At 30.8% G+C, this 18174-nt stretch overlaps 1 protein-coding gene across 1 annotated transcript; it reads right to left on the reverse strand.

The window, feature by feature from the left end:
* Positions 1–15160: 15160 nt before the first annotated feature.
* LOTGIDRAFT_94820 (hypothetical protein) lies at positions 15161–18094 on the reverse strand (the record flags this gene model as incomplete). Its single annotated transcript, XM_009046083.1, has 4 exons — positions 15161–15344; positions 16006–16190; positions 17542–17617; positions 17904–18094. Coding segments are annotated over 4 exons (636 nt in total), but the record flags the coding sequence as incomplete, so codon positions are not given.
* Between the last annotated feature and the right edge of the window lie 80 nt (positions 18095–18174).

An 18174-nucleotide genomic window follows, 5' to 3' on the forward strand; every position in this document is an offset into this window, starting at 1 on the left:
CAATAGCTTTCCAGAATGCTTTCAATTTACATTACAATAAACCTCTTTTACATAACCAAATTTATCCCTTGAATTTTTTGTAAATAGAGCACGCGTTGAGAACTGTTACAATTTAGGCCCCTGAAAGAGGCACTGGAAGGTTGTCAGAAAGGACTTGATATTGGTGTAAGGTAAACAGTAATACCTCCCTCCCTCCCTTATAAGTCTTTAACCTTCTGCCAGTGCCGTATATTGAATAGTAACTTGTTACTCTACAATCACCCTAATCCCTTATAAGTTACCTTTCACACCAAACTTCGTAGAATAGTTCCACAAATAAGCTTTCCGAGAATGGTTTCAATTAAAAACTGTGCTGACTGAAGTGTAATGTATATGGACAAATTTGAGCGTGGCTTGGTGCAGAATGTAAAGGTCATATTTCTTAAAAAAAACTTGTATTCTGTTTAGTGGATTATTTTTATTGTACCTCAAAATGGACACCATTGTAGACTACTTTCATTTTTTTTAACACTCCCTAATATTAAATATCTGTTTATCACAATCGATTACACAAGAATAATTATTATCTACCTTGTGATAATAATGATCTATTGATAGTGCTTACCTAGTCTTTTTGGCAATTGATCAAATAGATACTTCCTCTATCAAAAGCGCAGGATTATTATTCCCGGAGAACTTCAGAGTTCCTAAGGTAACTGACATTCACTTTTGGAGTATGCTATATTGAACTATTTGTTCACCTTAAACAGATGTCTATGTGTAACAACATGTTTCAGGTTCTGTTTTTTTTTTTATCATATTTTTAAAATGTTACGTTTTGAAGTTTTGACTTTCTTTTTTCTGATTTAGGTCAACTGTTCTTGAAATCTGGTTGTTGAGAGTCCTTGAAAAGTCCTTGAATTTCACCTTTAAGGAGTTTTCTTAGTAATCTATTAACTTAAGTCGAATTCCATTCAAAGGAGTGTCAATGATTTTTAATTCTTAAGAGAAATTTCCCAGGAAATATCAGGAGTAATGGCTACACTGTGGGCATTATGTATATGTATGAGTACTCAATTAAACTTAGTTTGCATTATTTTGGCAGTTATTCAAATACATAAAAAAAAGGAACAATTCTTGCATTGTCATATTCCATATAATAATTTTTGGCAATTGCTCAAGGTTAAATGTCTTGAGAATACCTATGCAATAGTGTTAGCATAGCCCCAAACTTTTTTGATAAGAACTTCAGACATTGAGCAAGTCTTTAGGTGCAGTAGAAGAGATTCAGATACTGGTTACTCTTTAGGTTTGATTTTGACTCTAGATGGTTTCCTCCATGTCAGTCAGTCGGAACATTTCTAAAAAGGCTGTAAAACGATAAATAGGAATATCATTTGTGTGAACTTTGATGTTTTAGTCAAGCCAAGTAACAATTTCCTTATTTGACAGATACTAAGCTCTTGACTGACCTGGACTCACATGGACCGCTCTGACAAAAAAAACTTGTGCTTGACCCCTACCAGTACATATTAGCTTCCAGAGAATGCTATTACAATATGAATATGAGTATTTTTGATTTAACACATGACCTTATATAGTCATGGACTTTTATATATATCACATACTATTGAAATATTTCCTGGAAAGCTATCTGGGAGATATGTACTAATACTATTGCAATATGACTATGAATATTTTTGATTTACACATGACCTTATATGGTCATTGTTATATATTTATATATATATCACATGCTATTGAAATATTTCCTGGAAATCTATCTGGGAGATATATACTAATACTAGATCAAATGACATGTAATAGATAGATAAAGATATGTTGTATATATAATGCTGAAATAAGCATAGCCTATTTTAATCCCTTATGTAAGGTTTGGGATTAAATGAACTTAAGAATATATTTAAAGCTATTGAAACTCTGTCCACATATGGTAAATAAATTCACGTCTAGGGTAAGCATTTTGATAGGCATATTTTTTGGGGTTCAAAACTCTTTAGATTTGTGAATGTATATGAAACATTTCAGAGGGTGAGAATAATCAAGTTTTTTCTAATAAAATTCATTAAGAAACCTGCCTGATAGTTTCTTATAAATTAGGGCGCCTTATTTATATATTTGAAAGTATCGAATAAGTGAGAAAGTTGTTTCATTCATTCTGATGTACATTTATTCATTCATATTGAAGTAATTTTTTTTTCATGTATTTAAAATTGTACTCATCAAGTTTTTTTCTAATAAAATTCAAAATCATTAAGAAACCTGCTTGAAGTGTTAAAAGCCTGATAGTTTCGATGTGTAATTGAAGTAAGTAAGTCAGTAAGTGTGTGGGTGTCAACAAGTCCAAACAGGCTATATCTATCTTTCAATTTTTCAATGCATATTTAGGCCATACTGATTAGTTTGTATGACGAAGGTGACTGAGTTATTGATAAATGATTTGGTTTTGTTAGGCTAGGTAAGAATAAAGTACTTTGTATACAACTTCTTCAAGCAAGATTCATATATGGTCAAAATTCCAACTGATTGTTAGCATATTCTATAGATTAGAGTTAGAATATTCTATAGATTAGAGTTAGAATATTCTATAGATTAGAGTTAGCATATTCTATAGATTAGAGACTGTATATTAAGAAACTACAATGGGCACATGTTTTATTAACTAATAGATCAATTAAGGTGAATGTTTTAATTTGTCATTCTCAACAGAATTTCGGATGTTGCCCCATTGTACACTGTTCATCATTATGAATTTTTTTTTTTAAAAATAAGGAAAAATATTAATTAGTTTTTGAGCTTTTTATATTGTGGGCCATTTGCATATAGTGCTTTATCTTCCAGTAAATAAAGATGAGAATAAGGTACAGGGCTGAGTTAAAACATAATATCTCATATCTTCACACCTAAACATTGTAAAATTATAGATCTACGTGGGGCAAATCCTACGTGACTAGGTCATACACTGTCAAAATAACGCCTTTGTCAGTCTTTTGGCAAGGTAATTATGTATTAAACGCTATTGATATTTTATGGTCTATATTGTGTAAGACTAGTGTCCTGTATAGACAGGATTGACATGCTCAGACTATAACTTAGTGTGAATAACCAGACTGGTCTATTTATATTGCCAGGCATGTTTGAATGAGGCTACAATGTGTCAAGTTATCATTTTATTCAGCAAGGCTCTTGTATTGAAAAACGTGATTTAGAATGATTTTAGTGTTTCTTTCATCTGATTTGTCAATCACTAAAATCGATTTAAAATTTAGTTTTATTATCCAAGCAGACATTAGTGTCCTATGATTTTAAGAAATTTTAGTAAAACTTTTGGCATAAATGTAGGGAACATTTCTGCGTTTTTGAGTCATACGATTATTAATCTTTCAAGTCTGAAATGCAATGTTTGACAAAATTACAAAGAGATCCAAAATTTACAAAATCAAATCGCAGTGTATCTCAATGTTATCAGCTCGATGGTCTATATAACATAAGCATGATTAATCCTCAATATTTAGTTTGCACAATATTTGAAAATGAATACACATAATAAGTATAATCCTCTTACAAATATGTTTCCTTAAAATACATCAGATGTCATGTTTGATGTCATGCTTGAAATATGATACACGGTTATCAATGTCATTAAACTCTTCAATCCTGCACAAATACTTTCAAAAAATTGATTTGATGTCATTTTTTGAAGGACTTTCGTGTTATTTGTTGCTAAGATTTCAGCAACTGGTAACTTGGTAATATTTTTTACTAGTTTCAGTTTTGTACTTTTCATATTCGATCATCTTTCATTAGGGTTCTTGTTCGAACAATATGGCTTGATATTTTGACATAATTTCTGAGAAAATTTTGATGAATTATTATAGATTGAGGTGTTAAAATGATAGTGAAATAATTTGACATCTTTTTGAATTTGAATGGTTGATTTTTCACGAGTGGGGTGAAATATTTTTCAAGTCGGTTTTTCGGTTCAGTTGAATTTGTACTTTGTATGTGAAGTTTTTTTATATTTTTTCAATTGGTATAGTTTAATATCCAAATTTTTTAGACTAATTCATTATTCATTTGGGCACTATTTTAATGAGTTTTTTTCAACAAAGTCCAAAGTTACATGGGTGAAAACATGAAGAAAGAAAAGGTCACTTCATGTAGCAACAGAAATCTAATCACAATAACATGCTGTATGCATGTTGAATATTTCTTACTAATGGGTGTGTTATAATAAATAGGCCTTAAGGAAGTTTTTTTTTTTTAAATTTCATGTTCTTACATGCAATAGTAGATAACATATTTACCCATTTTGTTACTAGTTGCTAAGAGGATGTTTTTTTTTATTCAAATGTTTCTATAGGCAAATATTTTTTCAAATTTGAATTGATATTTTTGGCATTGTGTTCTTAGAATAGATATAAAATAGAGTTGGTCTTATATTAGTCACATTAATCTGCATGAGGTCGAACTAGTTACTTGAAATAAGTATATGAACGTGGGATTCAAGTAAAACCTGTGAAAATCTGGTACTTTCTTGTGTTGCCACCTGCTGTGAACAGAATATTTTGGGATAACTATTTTTATATCTTGGATCATTGTGGAAGTTTTGGATATGTTATTGAATAAGTTTTGTTGAAAATTTTTTTAAAGTTTTTCCTTTTTTTCGAAGAAATATCTATGTGTGGCTTAAGTTTTGGATTTTGCAGTATTTTTGAAAACTTTTTGTGGTCGTTTAAGTTTGTAGGATACTTTGTTAGTTGGATACATTTCTTGCAAGTTTCAGTATTTGTATTTTTTGAATTAGTATTTGGACAATTTGAAGTTGTATTTTTACGGACACCTGTCAAAATTAATTGGATTTGGAGGTCTATTCTTCTGTATATAGGCACACAAAAAGCTGTGAATTTGCAAGTGTAAATATCATAAAAAAAAAAATGAAAATCTATTTTTAAAATGTATGAGGATCAAACAATTTCATCAATTTAATATCATGGGAATCCATTTTAGTTTTTACCCCAAATTCTGTCCTTCTCTATAACTATGTATATTTTCCTTTTAGTGCATGTCTCTTAACTTTATTTTCTCTCGAAAAAAATACATTCTTGGTTATAATCTCTTAATCCTATAATCTTTTGATAACTAATCTTTAATCTTTTTGCCTAATTCTTTGTGGAAGTAACTTCTGTCTTATTTTGATGTTGTGTGTAACCCTCTCTATATTTTCCATCTAATTTTAGTTTGCATGTTTCAGTTACTTTAGTTTAGAGTGTATTATTTCAGCATTGTGGTGTTTTAATATCTAACTACGGAAATCTTGGTACATTTTTGAGCAAAAGTGAATTTTGAAAGTGAAAAAAAATGACATTTTATATTTTAAAAACATTGAATCCTGTCAAGATGCAAAACACTTGAAATGACCCTTGAACTCAGGTCCAGATATGCATTTTACATTGTTGTTTTTTGGTGTAAATGCATTTTCTGGTATCTGAGGTTAACGGTATGTAACTTCAAAACTAAAGAGTTCCGATACTGGACATTGAAGAATCCAAGATGGCCGTTTTGCATGTCAACTTTTCCTGTGATTATTTTAATTTTCTTCTGTTTAATGTTTGTTTATAACCATCTGTAGTTTAGTCATGTGATTAGTTTTGGTTTCATTCTGAAAATGTGTTTGCCTGGAATTCCTGTAACTCTTGGTATCCTAAGTTCTTTGGCATCCGTCATCTTCTTCTGGATTGGTATCATCAAAGATCGGCACCAAAATACAAGTGAAACTTTTATCTTACAAACATTTAAAAACTCTTGTAATTTGCGTATAGGAATCTGAAATCATACTGAACTATCAATGAACAAGGCAATTTTATTCCTTACCAGAAATTCAGGAGAGAATTCCAAAAAAAATAAAATAATGTGTATGTTGTTTGAATTAATAAAAACAAATTTAATTTGATTTTTGTGTTTAAAAGATATTATCATAAGAGACATGAAATGGCTTTTAATTGCACTGAATTGATTCCCACTTCCTTGATCATCTTTGAGTTGAGCTTATTGGCATTAAATCATGACTGGGTACATGTATCTGCTTCAAACCTCTTATCATCATATCTCTTCATTTGCTTAATCCACATATTTCAAACGCAAGTATCTTATATCTTGTGAGTAAATTTGATCCCAAATTATGTGTCAGCTCCTTTTAACCTATAAAAAGGAAAAAGTGATATAAATAGTTGAAAGTTGACCTAGGTATTAACATAGTGGATCAACTGATTTTAACATAATAAACTAATCACTTACCAAGTCTGAAACCATACAAAAATTTGGTGAATTGTCCCATAACAATAGTGTCTGGTTACGTATTAGCCTCAAGTGTCACGACATTGATCTTGTAGACATATGGTCAATGTCATCTCTTACACTTTAACCATAGTTTCATTTTGTGTTCGAGTCAACTTAGTACTTTTCTCTTGCATGAACAAACTTGGAAGCTCTCAAATGCTTTGTGCAGAATTCAAGCATCTCAGATGTTAAAAAACAAAGCAGATGAAGTGGGAGAGGTGTTAGGTGGACTTAAAATACACAGTTGAAAAATTAGACGCTTCTGAAATTTGGTCTGAAAAGGCCTTACAATCTAATTTTAGGCAAATGAAAAGAAATGGACAAAATGGCTGATTAAACTGAAAAGGGCACCATGGTTAGATTTTAATTTAAAAAAAATTAGCAATTTGGTTTATAATATTACTTGATTTGATACACTCTCAAATTGGAGAGCAGTCAAAAGCATATGATCTCCATGACAAATTACATTGAAATACTGTGTGAATTATGAAAAATGGATGACAATTTACATATTAATGATTTGACCTAGTGAATATGCTGAAATTGCAGTATTATGACCTCCTTCCGCGAAGTTTCTCTAATTACTGTGGTCTCATCTAATTCTCAAATAAATAATGTTCACTCTTATTTTATTATGCTCAACATACTGTTAGAATTTTTGATTTGAATATCACCAGATGAATGTTTCAAACAAAATCATTGTTTTGAAGTGCTTGTAAAGAATTTTTTAAAAACTTTTTATGTTTATCTGTAACTACAGAGGTCTGATTGAAAATTAAAATGGCGCAAATAGATGCTAACAGTGTCCCTGATGCTCATAAAATATGTAAATTTTAAGTTAAAAGGAAACAGCATAAATGTTTTTCCAAGGCAAATTGCACATTCTTAAAAGTATGTGGCAGTATTATATGTTTTTGGTAGTTAAAAGACTCAACATTTGATATTTTTTTTGGGCTGCTAACATGTATACTAACTAAACTGTTTCAAATGAAAAGAAAACCGAAAAATATTTTGACAAATATCATCAAACATGTCATCAAACATTCATCTTCATTAATAGTAAATAGTAATTAATTAACAGTAACATCTTAATTAACTTTGTCAGTTAAACCTTACATTCCTACATCATACATGTACATCATTACCAACATTTACTTAAACCCCGCCCTCTAGACCAGGTCAAAGTTCATCGTGTTTGGGGTCAAGTATACAAGTGTATTTGAAAAGATAAAAATTCTTCCCATACCAAGTAAGAGTTTTTCGTTTGATGTGAGGGGAATTTTTCAATCAGGAAGGTAAGGGTATTTTTTTAAGAAAAGTAGCAATTTTTGTTGTTGAAATTTTTGATCCTTTTTCAGCAATCAGGAAATGTAGTAGGACTGTTGATTTATCTATGGTTGCCAGTCATGTTCAGCTGAAGTGACAGAATTTTTATGAACTTTGATTAAAACAGGGGTATGCTTGCTAATTTGAAATTCTTTTGTTTGACCAATATGGTAGGGGTGGGGTCAAGTATAAAGTATGTAGTAGAGATTGAATTCGCTGATAAACTTCTGGCAAATTGAAATACTACTGCTTAAAGGAAAAAATTTCAGTAGCTTAAAGTTGGATACTCCAGATGTAAAGTTTGATGGGCTAAAACTTAAGCTTTAGCTTCATGTATTGATGAAGCAGATTCTTAGGTAATTTTGTGCCTTTAAATCAAGTACGTGCACTGATATAATTTGAACAGTCAATGATATGAGGGAGTCGCTCACCCTATCCTTTATTTTTATTGTAATAGATAACACAACAAGATAACATAGAGATAAAAGACTGAATACTGTCTGATCTGATCATTATGTTTATAGATAAATAATACAGGTTAATATCGCTTTTAAAGAGGTCTACTGTATCAAATACTTCTGATACACTATCAAAAACTTTTAGGTAGTCTTTGATAAACAATGCATAGTTGAAATATTCATAAAATAATCTGCTTTATCAAATTGGATGATAGTCTTCAATTAAAATATTAAATAAATAAAAAAAAAATTATTAACACTTTAATATAGACTGCTGTTATACATCACATAATCCCAATTTGAAACATCAAGATAATGACAGTATCAAAGTAGATAATCATTCAATAATATTAAACACTTTAATATAGTACATCAAGATAATGACAGTATCAAAGTAGATAATCATTCAATAATATTAAACACTTTAATATAGTACATCAAGATAATGACAGTATCAAAGTAGATAATCATTCAATAATATTAAACACTTTAATATAGTACATCAAGATAATGACAGTATCAAAGTAGATAATCATTCAATAATATTAAACACTTTAATATAGTACATCAAGATAATGACAGTATCAAAGTAGATAATCATTCAATAATATTAAACACTTTAATATAGTACATCAAGATAATGACAGTATCAAAGTAGATAATCATTCAATAATATTAAACACTTTAATATAGTACATCAAGATAATGACAGTATCAAAGTAGATAATCATTCAATAATATTAAACACTTTAATATAGTACATCAAGATAATGACAGTATCAAAGTAGATAATCATTCAATAATATTAAACACTTTAATATAGTACATCAAGATAATGACAGTATCAAAGTAGATAATCATTCAATAATATTAAACACTTTAATATAGTCTGCTGTATACAGTACATAATCACAATTTGAAACATCAAGATAATGACAGCATCAAACATTAATGTGGTCAGCTGTATTGAATACATAATCACAACAACATAAAACATATCATTATACAACATGACTTTTAAATATCTATTTTAAAGTATCAAATTAGTTTTATGTATCAAAATACATGTTAAAAATATCACTTTCAATGAAGTATACTGTGTTATATAAAAATTTTGAATCAATATGATATTATACATGTTTAATACATTATTAATGTGGTTGAGCTTCAAATTGGTTTATGTATCAGAATATATGTTAACAAAAATTAACAATTTTATAATTAAATATTTGGGACAGTCCAACTTTAAGATGGGAATAAACCATGACTATATTTAGTGAAATGTTAGTTATTTTAAAAGGAGATAAATATACCCTAATGAGTAATAGTAAACATGTTTCTTAAAAAGTAAAAATAAATTTCAAATTTTGACGTGTCCTTTCCTGGATGGTATGTGATGTAGGAAAATGTCTGAATTAGTTGGCTGATATTGGAAATATTCTGAATGATGCGAAAATTAAAGTTTAAAGATTGCTCATTTTTCACAGCTTTTATTTAAAATAAAAATCTTATTTGAAAGATTTAAAAAAAAGATATGCATGATATTTTCTATTCATTCAAGGCTACAATTTGCAATTTATACACACCCCAACCAGGTTTTTATTAACATGTTAAAACATTATTCAGTCATCTATTCACACAGTTAAAAAGTGTGTGTCACAACACTATTATTGTTGAAATATTACTTACTGACTTTCTATTGATATCATGTAAATACCTGTACATATTTTATATAATTTAAGTCCTCTTACACGATTTTGTAGGCCAATTGAATTTGATCGATATTTTGTGCATTTGTGAGCCAGGAAGTTTAGACTTATGGATACATTTGTAAGAAAGTTTGCCTAAACTGATTAAGCTAATCATCCTAATCATCCCAGGAGGTGGTTAGACGATTAGATCAGACTTTCTGAAGATGGAAAAATGAGGAAGTTTAACAATAATAATAATCACAATAGATGACATTCTTTTGCTGTCAGCGGAGGCAGCCATATTGGTTAATCACCAATAAATTTCACAATTTTAGACCACCGCTAATCTTATCGAAATTGCATCTTACTAGCAAATGGAAACCAAATCAAATTGGCTGTCAAAAACACCTCTTGTATATTGCAGATTTCATTCATTATTTTGAAATGTTTTTCTTTAACTTTATTGAATTTGAACAACAGCTAATATTCAAATTATCCATTACAGTTGAAGGCCCTTTTAAAGATATACTACCATTTAGAATGCCCAAAATTTTTTTGAAGTTTTAAACATGCCCAAAGTGAGTCTTTGTTCATCAGTGGACTTACCTGGTGTTAAAACTATACAACAGAAAAATCCTTCTATAATCCAATAAATCCATATAACTAAGTAATAATTCATTAGACTAAATAATTATTTAGTTTATTGGATATATCATCTTATATATAGATTCTATTCTTTGGTCCAACTGATGAACATACACACTTGTTGACCATTTTACATCCATTCTAAGAGGTAGCGTTCCTTTAAAATCATCTGAACATATATTATTAAATACCTGATACTAAAATATAATGATGATGATGATGATGAAATGATTAATATAAATTAATGAATTTATATAACTTACTTATCTTATTTTTAATGGTTGAACCGTTAAACAACCTATATTATTTAATCAACCTGCTTAATTCATCCATCCATCTTTCTGTCAATCCATCAATTCATCCACCTTTTTCACTTTCTTGCACTCAAATTGATCATATCATGAACACCACCTCATTTGAAACAGAGTGGGTGTGGTTCTGTGGCAGTGTGGTTAGCTGGTAGTTCATGATTTAAAACAACCACTATCTACATTGCCCCGAAAACGCACAAAATGAACGACCTCATTTTCCAAATCATTTCTCATACTAGTATGTAATCATTCCTGCAAAAAATATCTCCTAATTTTTGGTGATGGCTTTGACATATAATTTGTTTCTTGTTTGGAATGTTTTCAAAAAATTTCTACTAACTATGATGGATGTATGGATGAATTTGATACATTTTATGTGATCTTATGAGAGGAATTGTCAACCTGCGAAATTTTAATAATCTTTTAAGTTTCAATCTTATGCTATTTTCTCTAAGCAAATCTGTTTGTAACTGCTTATATTGTTTATTTTATGTAACATCATCTTAAAGCCAGGTTATTTTCATTTATTTTTATATATATTTGATTGTTGGATGGCTAATACTTATATAAAGTGTTCTCATTATTATGAAAAATACCAGTTTGTCTCTAAAGTAAAAAATTAACTCATAATTAGCTAATTACGAAGGTATTCCAATGATCAAATGGTCACGTAAGAAAGATTATCAGGTCTTACAATTTTCATAAGGGAGGTAACTTTGTGCTCCTTTTCAAAGCCGAACATTACCAAGTCAGCCACAGATCAACAAATGTTTGACAAGTTATCCTGTGTCGAAACCGCAACTGCAGTTCAAATAACTGAAAGAATCATTTGCCAATTGATATTGCTAACATCTTCATACAAAATAATGCTGCAAAAAAACTTACATGAACCTATTTAAATCAATTCCTAGCACAGGGGCAGTAACTCTATGATGTTGGTTTATTTGTACTACATTGAAGGGATTGTTTGGCAGACTTTTCAAAAATTATATTTGATTTCTACCTCTCACAAAGTGCAGAAAAGTAGGATGTAAAACTCCATTCATTTCATATTATTTTCTACCTCTATTATTGAAATATGAGTTCATTTGGAAAGAAATCAATTTCATGCTGTGGTAATACCAGTATAGCAAAGGAAGAAGAACTCTCCTTTTGGACACCATTGGTGTATATGGCCTGACCAGTGGCAAGTTCATCTTCACAATGTCAAGATAATACAAACTTCATACTTATACCTTGACTACAAGACTTACATTTCTTGTATCATTGAAGTTTGTAAATCCTGCGATTTGATTGGATTGTATGCAAGCGAATACAGACGATCAGAAGCCTCCACTGAAAGTCTGTGAACACAAAGCTATGTTTACAGCGTCTAGGGCTCTGATTAGCTGTGTTTGCTGGCATACAATCCAACATTCTGTTATGCATGAATAGTGACTATTGCAGTCAAGGTAGAAGACATGGTTCATAATAGATTGTTACAATGGGGCAAGTGTGAATTCCTCACCGCAGTATATGTTGCCTAAAATTTATTCATGTAATGTTGATTATTTTGTATTTTCAGGGCAGCCTTTATATCATTTGGTGGCTTATTGATGAGACTAAAAGGTGATCCAAACAATCTTCACGGTTTCGAGGTGGATTCTCATGTCTACCTCATGATGAAAAAACTGGCTTTTTGATTCCTTTATGTCTTTTTTAACATTTGTACATAGTAAAGATCTATAATCCTCAAAAAGAGTAAGAGGCCCAGGGGGGTTTTGCAAATACCATTGAAATTTGTCATGACATTATGATTTTGAACATTTAAAAAGTGACCCACCAAGTAAACATGCATGTGTAGGTTTTGAACCTATTTAAGTGTATGAAACATAAGAAAAATAGAGTAGAGTTCAATAGTATTATGTTGAATTTATAGTGTCACAGTTGTGCAATATGGGGAAGAGTTCATTACAGTAGAGTAGCTAATAGGGAAGAAGCTAAACAGCCGTTGTTTTCAAGGAAGGGATTTACTGCATCCCTCTTTGAAGATTAAAGATGGGTTCCCTTATTTTCAGTTTTCAATGAAAACGCTAATACTTATATGAATAGAAAGAAGAGGTGTTCTAATGACTTGAAAAAATATTAGTTTGTCACATATGTCCATAATTAATTCATAATTAGCTAAATTAGAAGAGAATTACTAGCAAAATGAGTGACTGATCCAAGAATGGTCAAAAAGTCTCTTTTGTTTATCCAGACTGTAGATACATGGACATTTATGATTGGCATATGCAATAAGAACATAATGATATGATTAAGATTACATGATAATTCAAACACCAAATAATCAAATAATTTGCTTTGACAATAAAAAATAAGGAAACCCATCTTTAAAACCTTAAATTTGAAATTGAAACCTCACCACATGGTTTGCTTTGATTAATATTTTTGGTGAAGAAATTAATTCCAAAACCAATCAGGATAGACCTTGACCTGTCCTCTAACATTTCATTTTGCTTCATTGATCATATTTCATTTCATTTGTTAATAAAATTTGATGAAAGATTAATTTCTTTTGATTTAACCATTTATTTTCCTGAGAAACCTTGATCTAAGGGAGGCCAACGATATTTGTCAAATGTTTGTAAACTCAAGGGATCTCTGATAATATATATATGCAGTTCCCCTCTAGCAATGTCATAAAACAAGTTAGTTTTAGTGGAATTAGAACCTCAGACGTCAGAATGAAAATTGGAATGGTGCAAATTGATGCTATTAGTGTCCCCGTTACACATAAAAAGTTTAGAAAACCTCTAATAATCCCTTTAATACTGAATCTAATCATCCTTAAATTTGAAAAAAATCAAGACAAAATCTGGTGTTTTATGACGTCACTAGAGGGGAACTACATAGATAGCAATAGTATCCTCCGTGAGCTCATCAAACGTATTAGTTTTAGTGGAAATACAAGAAGCACAAACGTATTCGTTATAAAATCCAGGAAAAAATTTTGGCAGCAGTGAATGCTGGTAGATTTAATGAGTGGTGGTTTAAAAAAAAGAAAGATGAAAATGGCAATATGGTTTCCCTTTGTCCTTTTGACAACTGCCCCTAGCAGTTTTCATTTTGCAACACAAGATGGAGTTGATTAGACTATGTCCCCATGAGAATAGAAAATTCTTTTTGTACCTTATATTGGCATGCAAGAAGCCTTTTTCTAAAGAATCCTGAATCAATGCCCAATGTGGTCCAATCATACAGATACAGAGATCTATCCTTAGAAGCCAAAAGACAACATAAAACCACAAATATTATAATGATGACATTTTTCATTTTATTTCAACACAAGCCAGAACAATATACAATATTACCAATATATACCCCATTTTCTAAACAAAAAAAATGCCACAAGTGAATCTTTTTTGCACAGACTTATGGCCAAATGGACTCCTGGCAAAAAATATTCTCTTAAAATATACACAATTTAGTTAATCTTGCTTCTTCAAACTTTCTTTCGGTTTAGCCAAGTCTGAACCAACAACATCAGGTAAACTTTGCAACACATCACTTGCTAAGTCTGAGGCTAAATTTAGATCTATGTCTTGAGTAAGAGATATTGGTTCACTCCATCCCTCAGTCTTTTTAGGCTCAAATCTGTCTGGCTGAGGGGAAAGCGGTGCTTCATTAATTTCTGGGATGAGATCCTTCAGAGGTTCAGAGAGCATGGTTGCAGACGATAATTCTGACATAGCCTCTGATTGGTCAGTTTTGATTTCAACAGTCTCTGATTGGTCATTAGATGTTTCAGGTTTACTGTCGTCTGATAGGATAAAATCTTGCTGAGTCACAGATTGGCTGGTTTCATTTTCCTTAGAAACAGGATCAACATTTGGATTGATATTGGGTGCTAAGGATGTGTTTATGTCTGGCAATGGTTTGTTAATTGGTAACTTAGGACTTAAAGGTGGTGTAGGTGGCTTGACTTCCTGTTTGGGTAGCAGGTGATCAACTTGTTTCATAATTTCTGGGATGTCCACCTGACAAACTTTTCCCTGGAATATCAGAATGAATAAATGTAGCTCCAGTAACAAAACCAGAAAATGTTGTAATTGCATCTTCATAAAGCTTTTACAGACTTTTTACATATACTTTGACTGCAATGGCCATCTTTCTTGTATTTCCTTTCTTGTAGTAATTCTATTAGATTGTACATAATTGAATACAACCAATCAGAGCCCTTACAAACATTATGGCTGTGTGTTTCTACAGAGGCCTCTGAATGGTTATATTTGCTAGCGTACAAACCAATCAAATTACTGCATTTACAAAACACAGTAATACAAGAAAGGTGGCTATTGCAGTCAAAGTATAAGACAAAGTTTGTAATAGCTTGACATTGTGAAGGTGGAAAAACAGTACTGACCTCTCTAGTTAAATCAGAAACAGGTACACCCAATATTTGAGAAATCTGGTTGGTTGGAAACAGAGCTAGTAAACATTTATTGATATAGGGTAACAGATCTACCACATAGGTTGCACAGAACTGTCCAAACTGATCTTTCTCTTCTACATTAAATGTTGTTTCTTCAGCTCTACAAAATATCCAAAAATTAATAATAAGGAAATTTCCATATGAAAGATTTGGTAAATATATTTTATTAGCAAAAATCAAAATTTATCACAAGTCAATGAAACTACTATTGACAATATTCTTGGGACAAAAATTATGTTTGAATTTGTTTCAAATGCCAAAAGCTCATCTAATGCATTTCAGATGAAAAAAATCCACCATAGGTACAGATGGCTAGGAAATGCTAATGAATTATTATAAAAGTATATCAATTAAAGGCAGTGAAGAAGGGGAGATAATTAGAATATAATTTTTTTTCCTGCGCATTTTGAGGTACACTTTGAAATAAACTCCACACAAACAAGACACTAAGGAAAGTTTTAAAAAAATAAAATGAAATGAAATGAATGGAATTTTCTGCACATAATTGGACTAACGAAGACTGGCAAGGCCATACAGAATGCAATGAGGGAAATTTTGCCAGAAAGGCTGCATAAGCCTACTCTTTTTTGATTTCCAGCTCTCGAGGGATCTTAAGCCTGTAGCACATGGGCCCTCAGTTTATTGTTCCATTCCAAAGACTAGATGTTTTTTCCATGTCAGCCCCTTACCTGCATCACTGACAAGGTTGAAAAAGAGTTAAGCTTTGAAATAAACCCCACACAACAACAAGAAAGTCTTACCTATAAAAAGCTAATATAACTCTGTTGATCTCCATCAAGGATCTCTGTAGTGATTCAGCTACATTACAGGCTAAATTAATAGGAGCACATAATCTTAAATCATTGAAAGCTGTTAATATATTATTACAATAAGCTGCTAGTGGGTGAAAATCCAGTAATACTGTTGGGGGATACAGCTGACTGGGCTGAAATAAAGAAATTGACAGCTGTTAATATTATATTTCATCAAGCTGCTAGTAATTTCAGTTGACAGGACTGAAATAAAGAAATTGACAGCTGTTAATATTATATTTCAGCAAGCTGCTAGTAATTTCAGTTGACAGGACTGAAATAAAGAAATTGACAGCTGTTAATATTATATTTCAGCAAGCTGCTAGTAATTTCAGTTGACAGGACTGAAGTAAAGTAATTGACAGCTGTTAATATTATATTTCAGCAAGCTGCTAGTAATTTCAGCTGACATAAAGGTGAATATAATAGACACAACTGATTGGACAGAAATAATGTAATCCATGACAGCTGGTAATATATCATCCTAGACTGAAATATAGTAAATTCTGACAGCTGTAGATATTCTATTACAATAAGCAGTTAGAGGATACAGCTGACTAGACTGGAATAAATAATCACTGACAGCTGTTAATATTATTACATTAAGCTGCCTGAAGGATACAGCTGAGTAAACCATATTTTTGTTGTTGTTGTAGAACTCAAAAAAGTACCCCAGATGAATAAAGTATGTTGTTATTTTTAACATAGCAGAAAAGACTAAGGTATATTACTATTTCTAACATACCTGAGAAGAATAAAGTATGTTGTTATTTTTAACATACCTGAGAAGAATAAGGCATATTGTTATTTTTAACATACCTGAGAAGAATAAGGTATATTGCTATTGCTAACATACCCGAGAAGAATAAGGTATATTACTATTTTCAACATACCTGAGAAGAATAAGGTATATTGCTATTGCTAACATACCTGAGAAGAATAAAGTATATTACTATTTTTAACATACCTGAGAAGAATAAGGTATATTACTGTTGGTAACATACCTGAGAAGAATAAGGTATATTACTATTTTTAACATACCTGAGAAGAATAAAGTATATTACTATTTTCAACATACCTGAGAAGAATAAGGTATATTACTATTGCTAACATACCCGAGAAGAATAAGGTATATTACTATTTTCAACATATCTGAGAAGAATAAGGTATATTACTATTGCTAACATACCCGAGAAGAATAAAGTATATTACTATTTTCAACATACCCGAGAAGAATAAGGTATATTACTATTGCTAACATACCCGAGAAGAATAAGGTATATTACTATTTTCAACATATCTGAGAAGAATAAGGTATATTACTATTGCTAACATACCTGAGAAGAATAAGGTATATTACTGTTGGTAACATACCTGAGAAGAATAAGGTATATTACTATTGCTAACATACCCGAGAAGAATAAGGTATATTACTATTTTTAACATACCTGAGAAGAATAAGGTATTCTATTATATTTAACATACCTGAGAAGAATAAGGTATATTGCTACTTGTACTTGATACTCCTAATAAATTATAGGATTCCATATTTTCTTCAAACCTGGAAAAAATTGAAAACTTAAAAATATTCTGTATTTTTATCAACCAGGTGTCTGTCTGTCAGTTACTTAGGTCACACGGGCTGACATGAATAAAGTGTTCATTTGTTCTGACAGGACAGAACTTGAGGAAAATATGCCACTAATTGTGCTGTTGTCAGACAAAAAATTTCAGCATTTTCGTAGCTTATTGGTGCTCTTCATTAGCTCAATCAGGAGGAGCAAAAGCAGGATGTAAAACAATTTATGAAGTGAAAAATATCAACTGAAAAAGCGTCATATACTTACTTTTTATTTGCAATTTTCAAAGCAACTTGGAAATAATTAAGAGCAGCATTTTGGAATATCGGTGCCAAGAGACCTCTAAAATCAGCTCCAACGCGACTAAATGACAATCCAAAATACATACATTGTCCTAACAGAGAGTCTAATCTTCCACCAACACCTCGCAGTAAATCATGCTCTAAGGTAGACAGAAACTGTGCACCTGGAAAAGATAAAAATGGAATACTTTTGTCTACAAACAATAGAGCTGTCCAAAATAAAAATCCTATTTCAA

The sequence above is a fragment of the Lottia gigantea genome (genome assembly GCF_000327385.1).
Source record: "Lottia gigantea unplaced genomic scaffold LOTGIsca_10, whole genome shotgun sequence".
NCBI lineage: Eukaryota > Metazoa > Mollusca > Gastropoda > Lottiidae > Lottia > Lottia gigantea.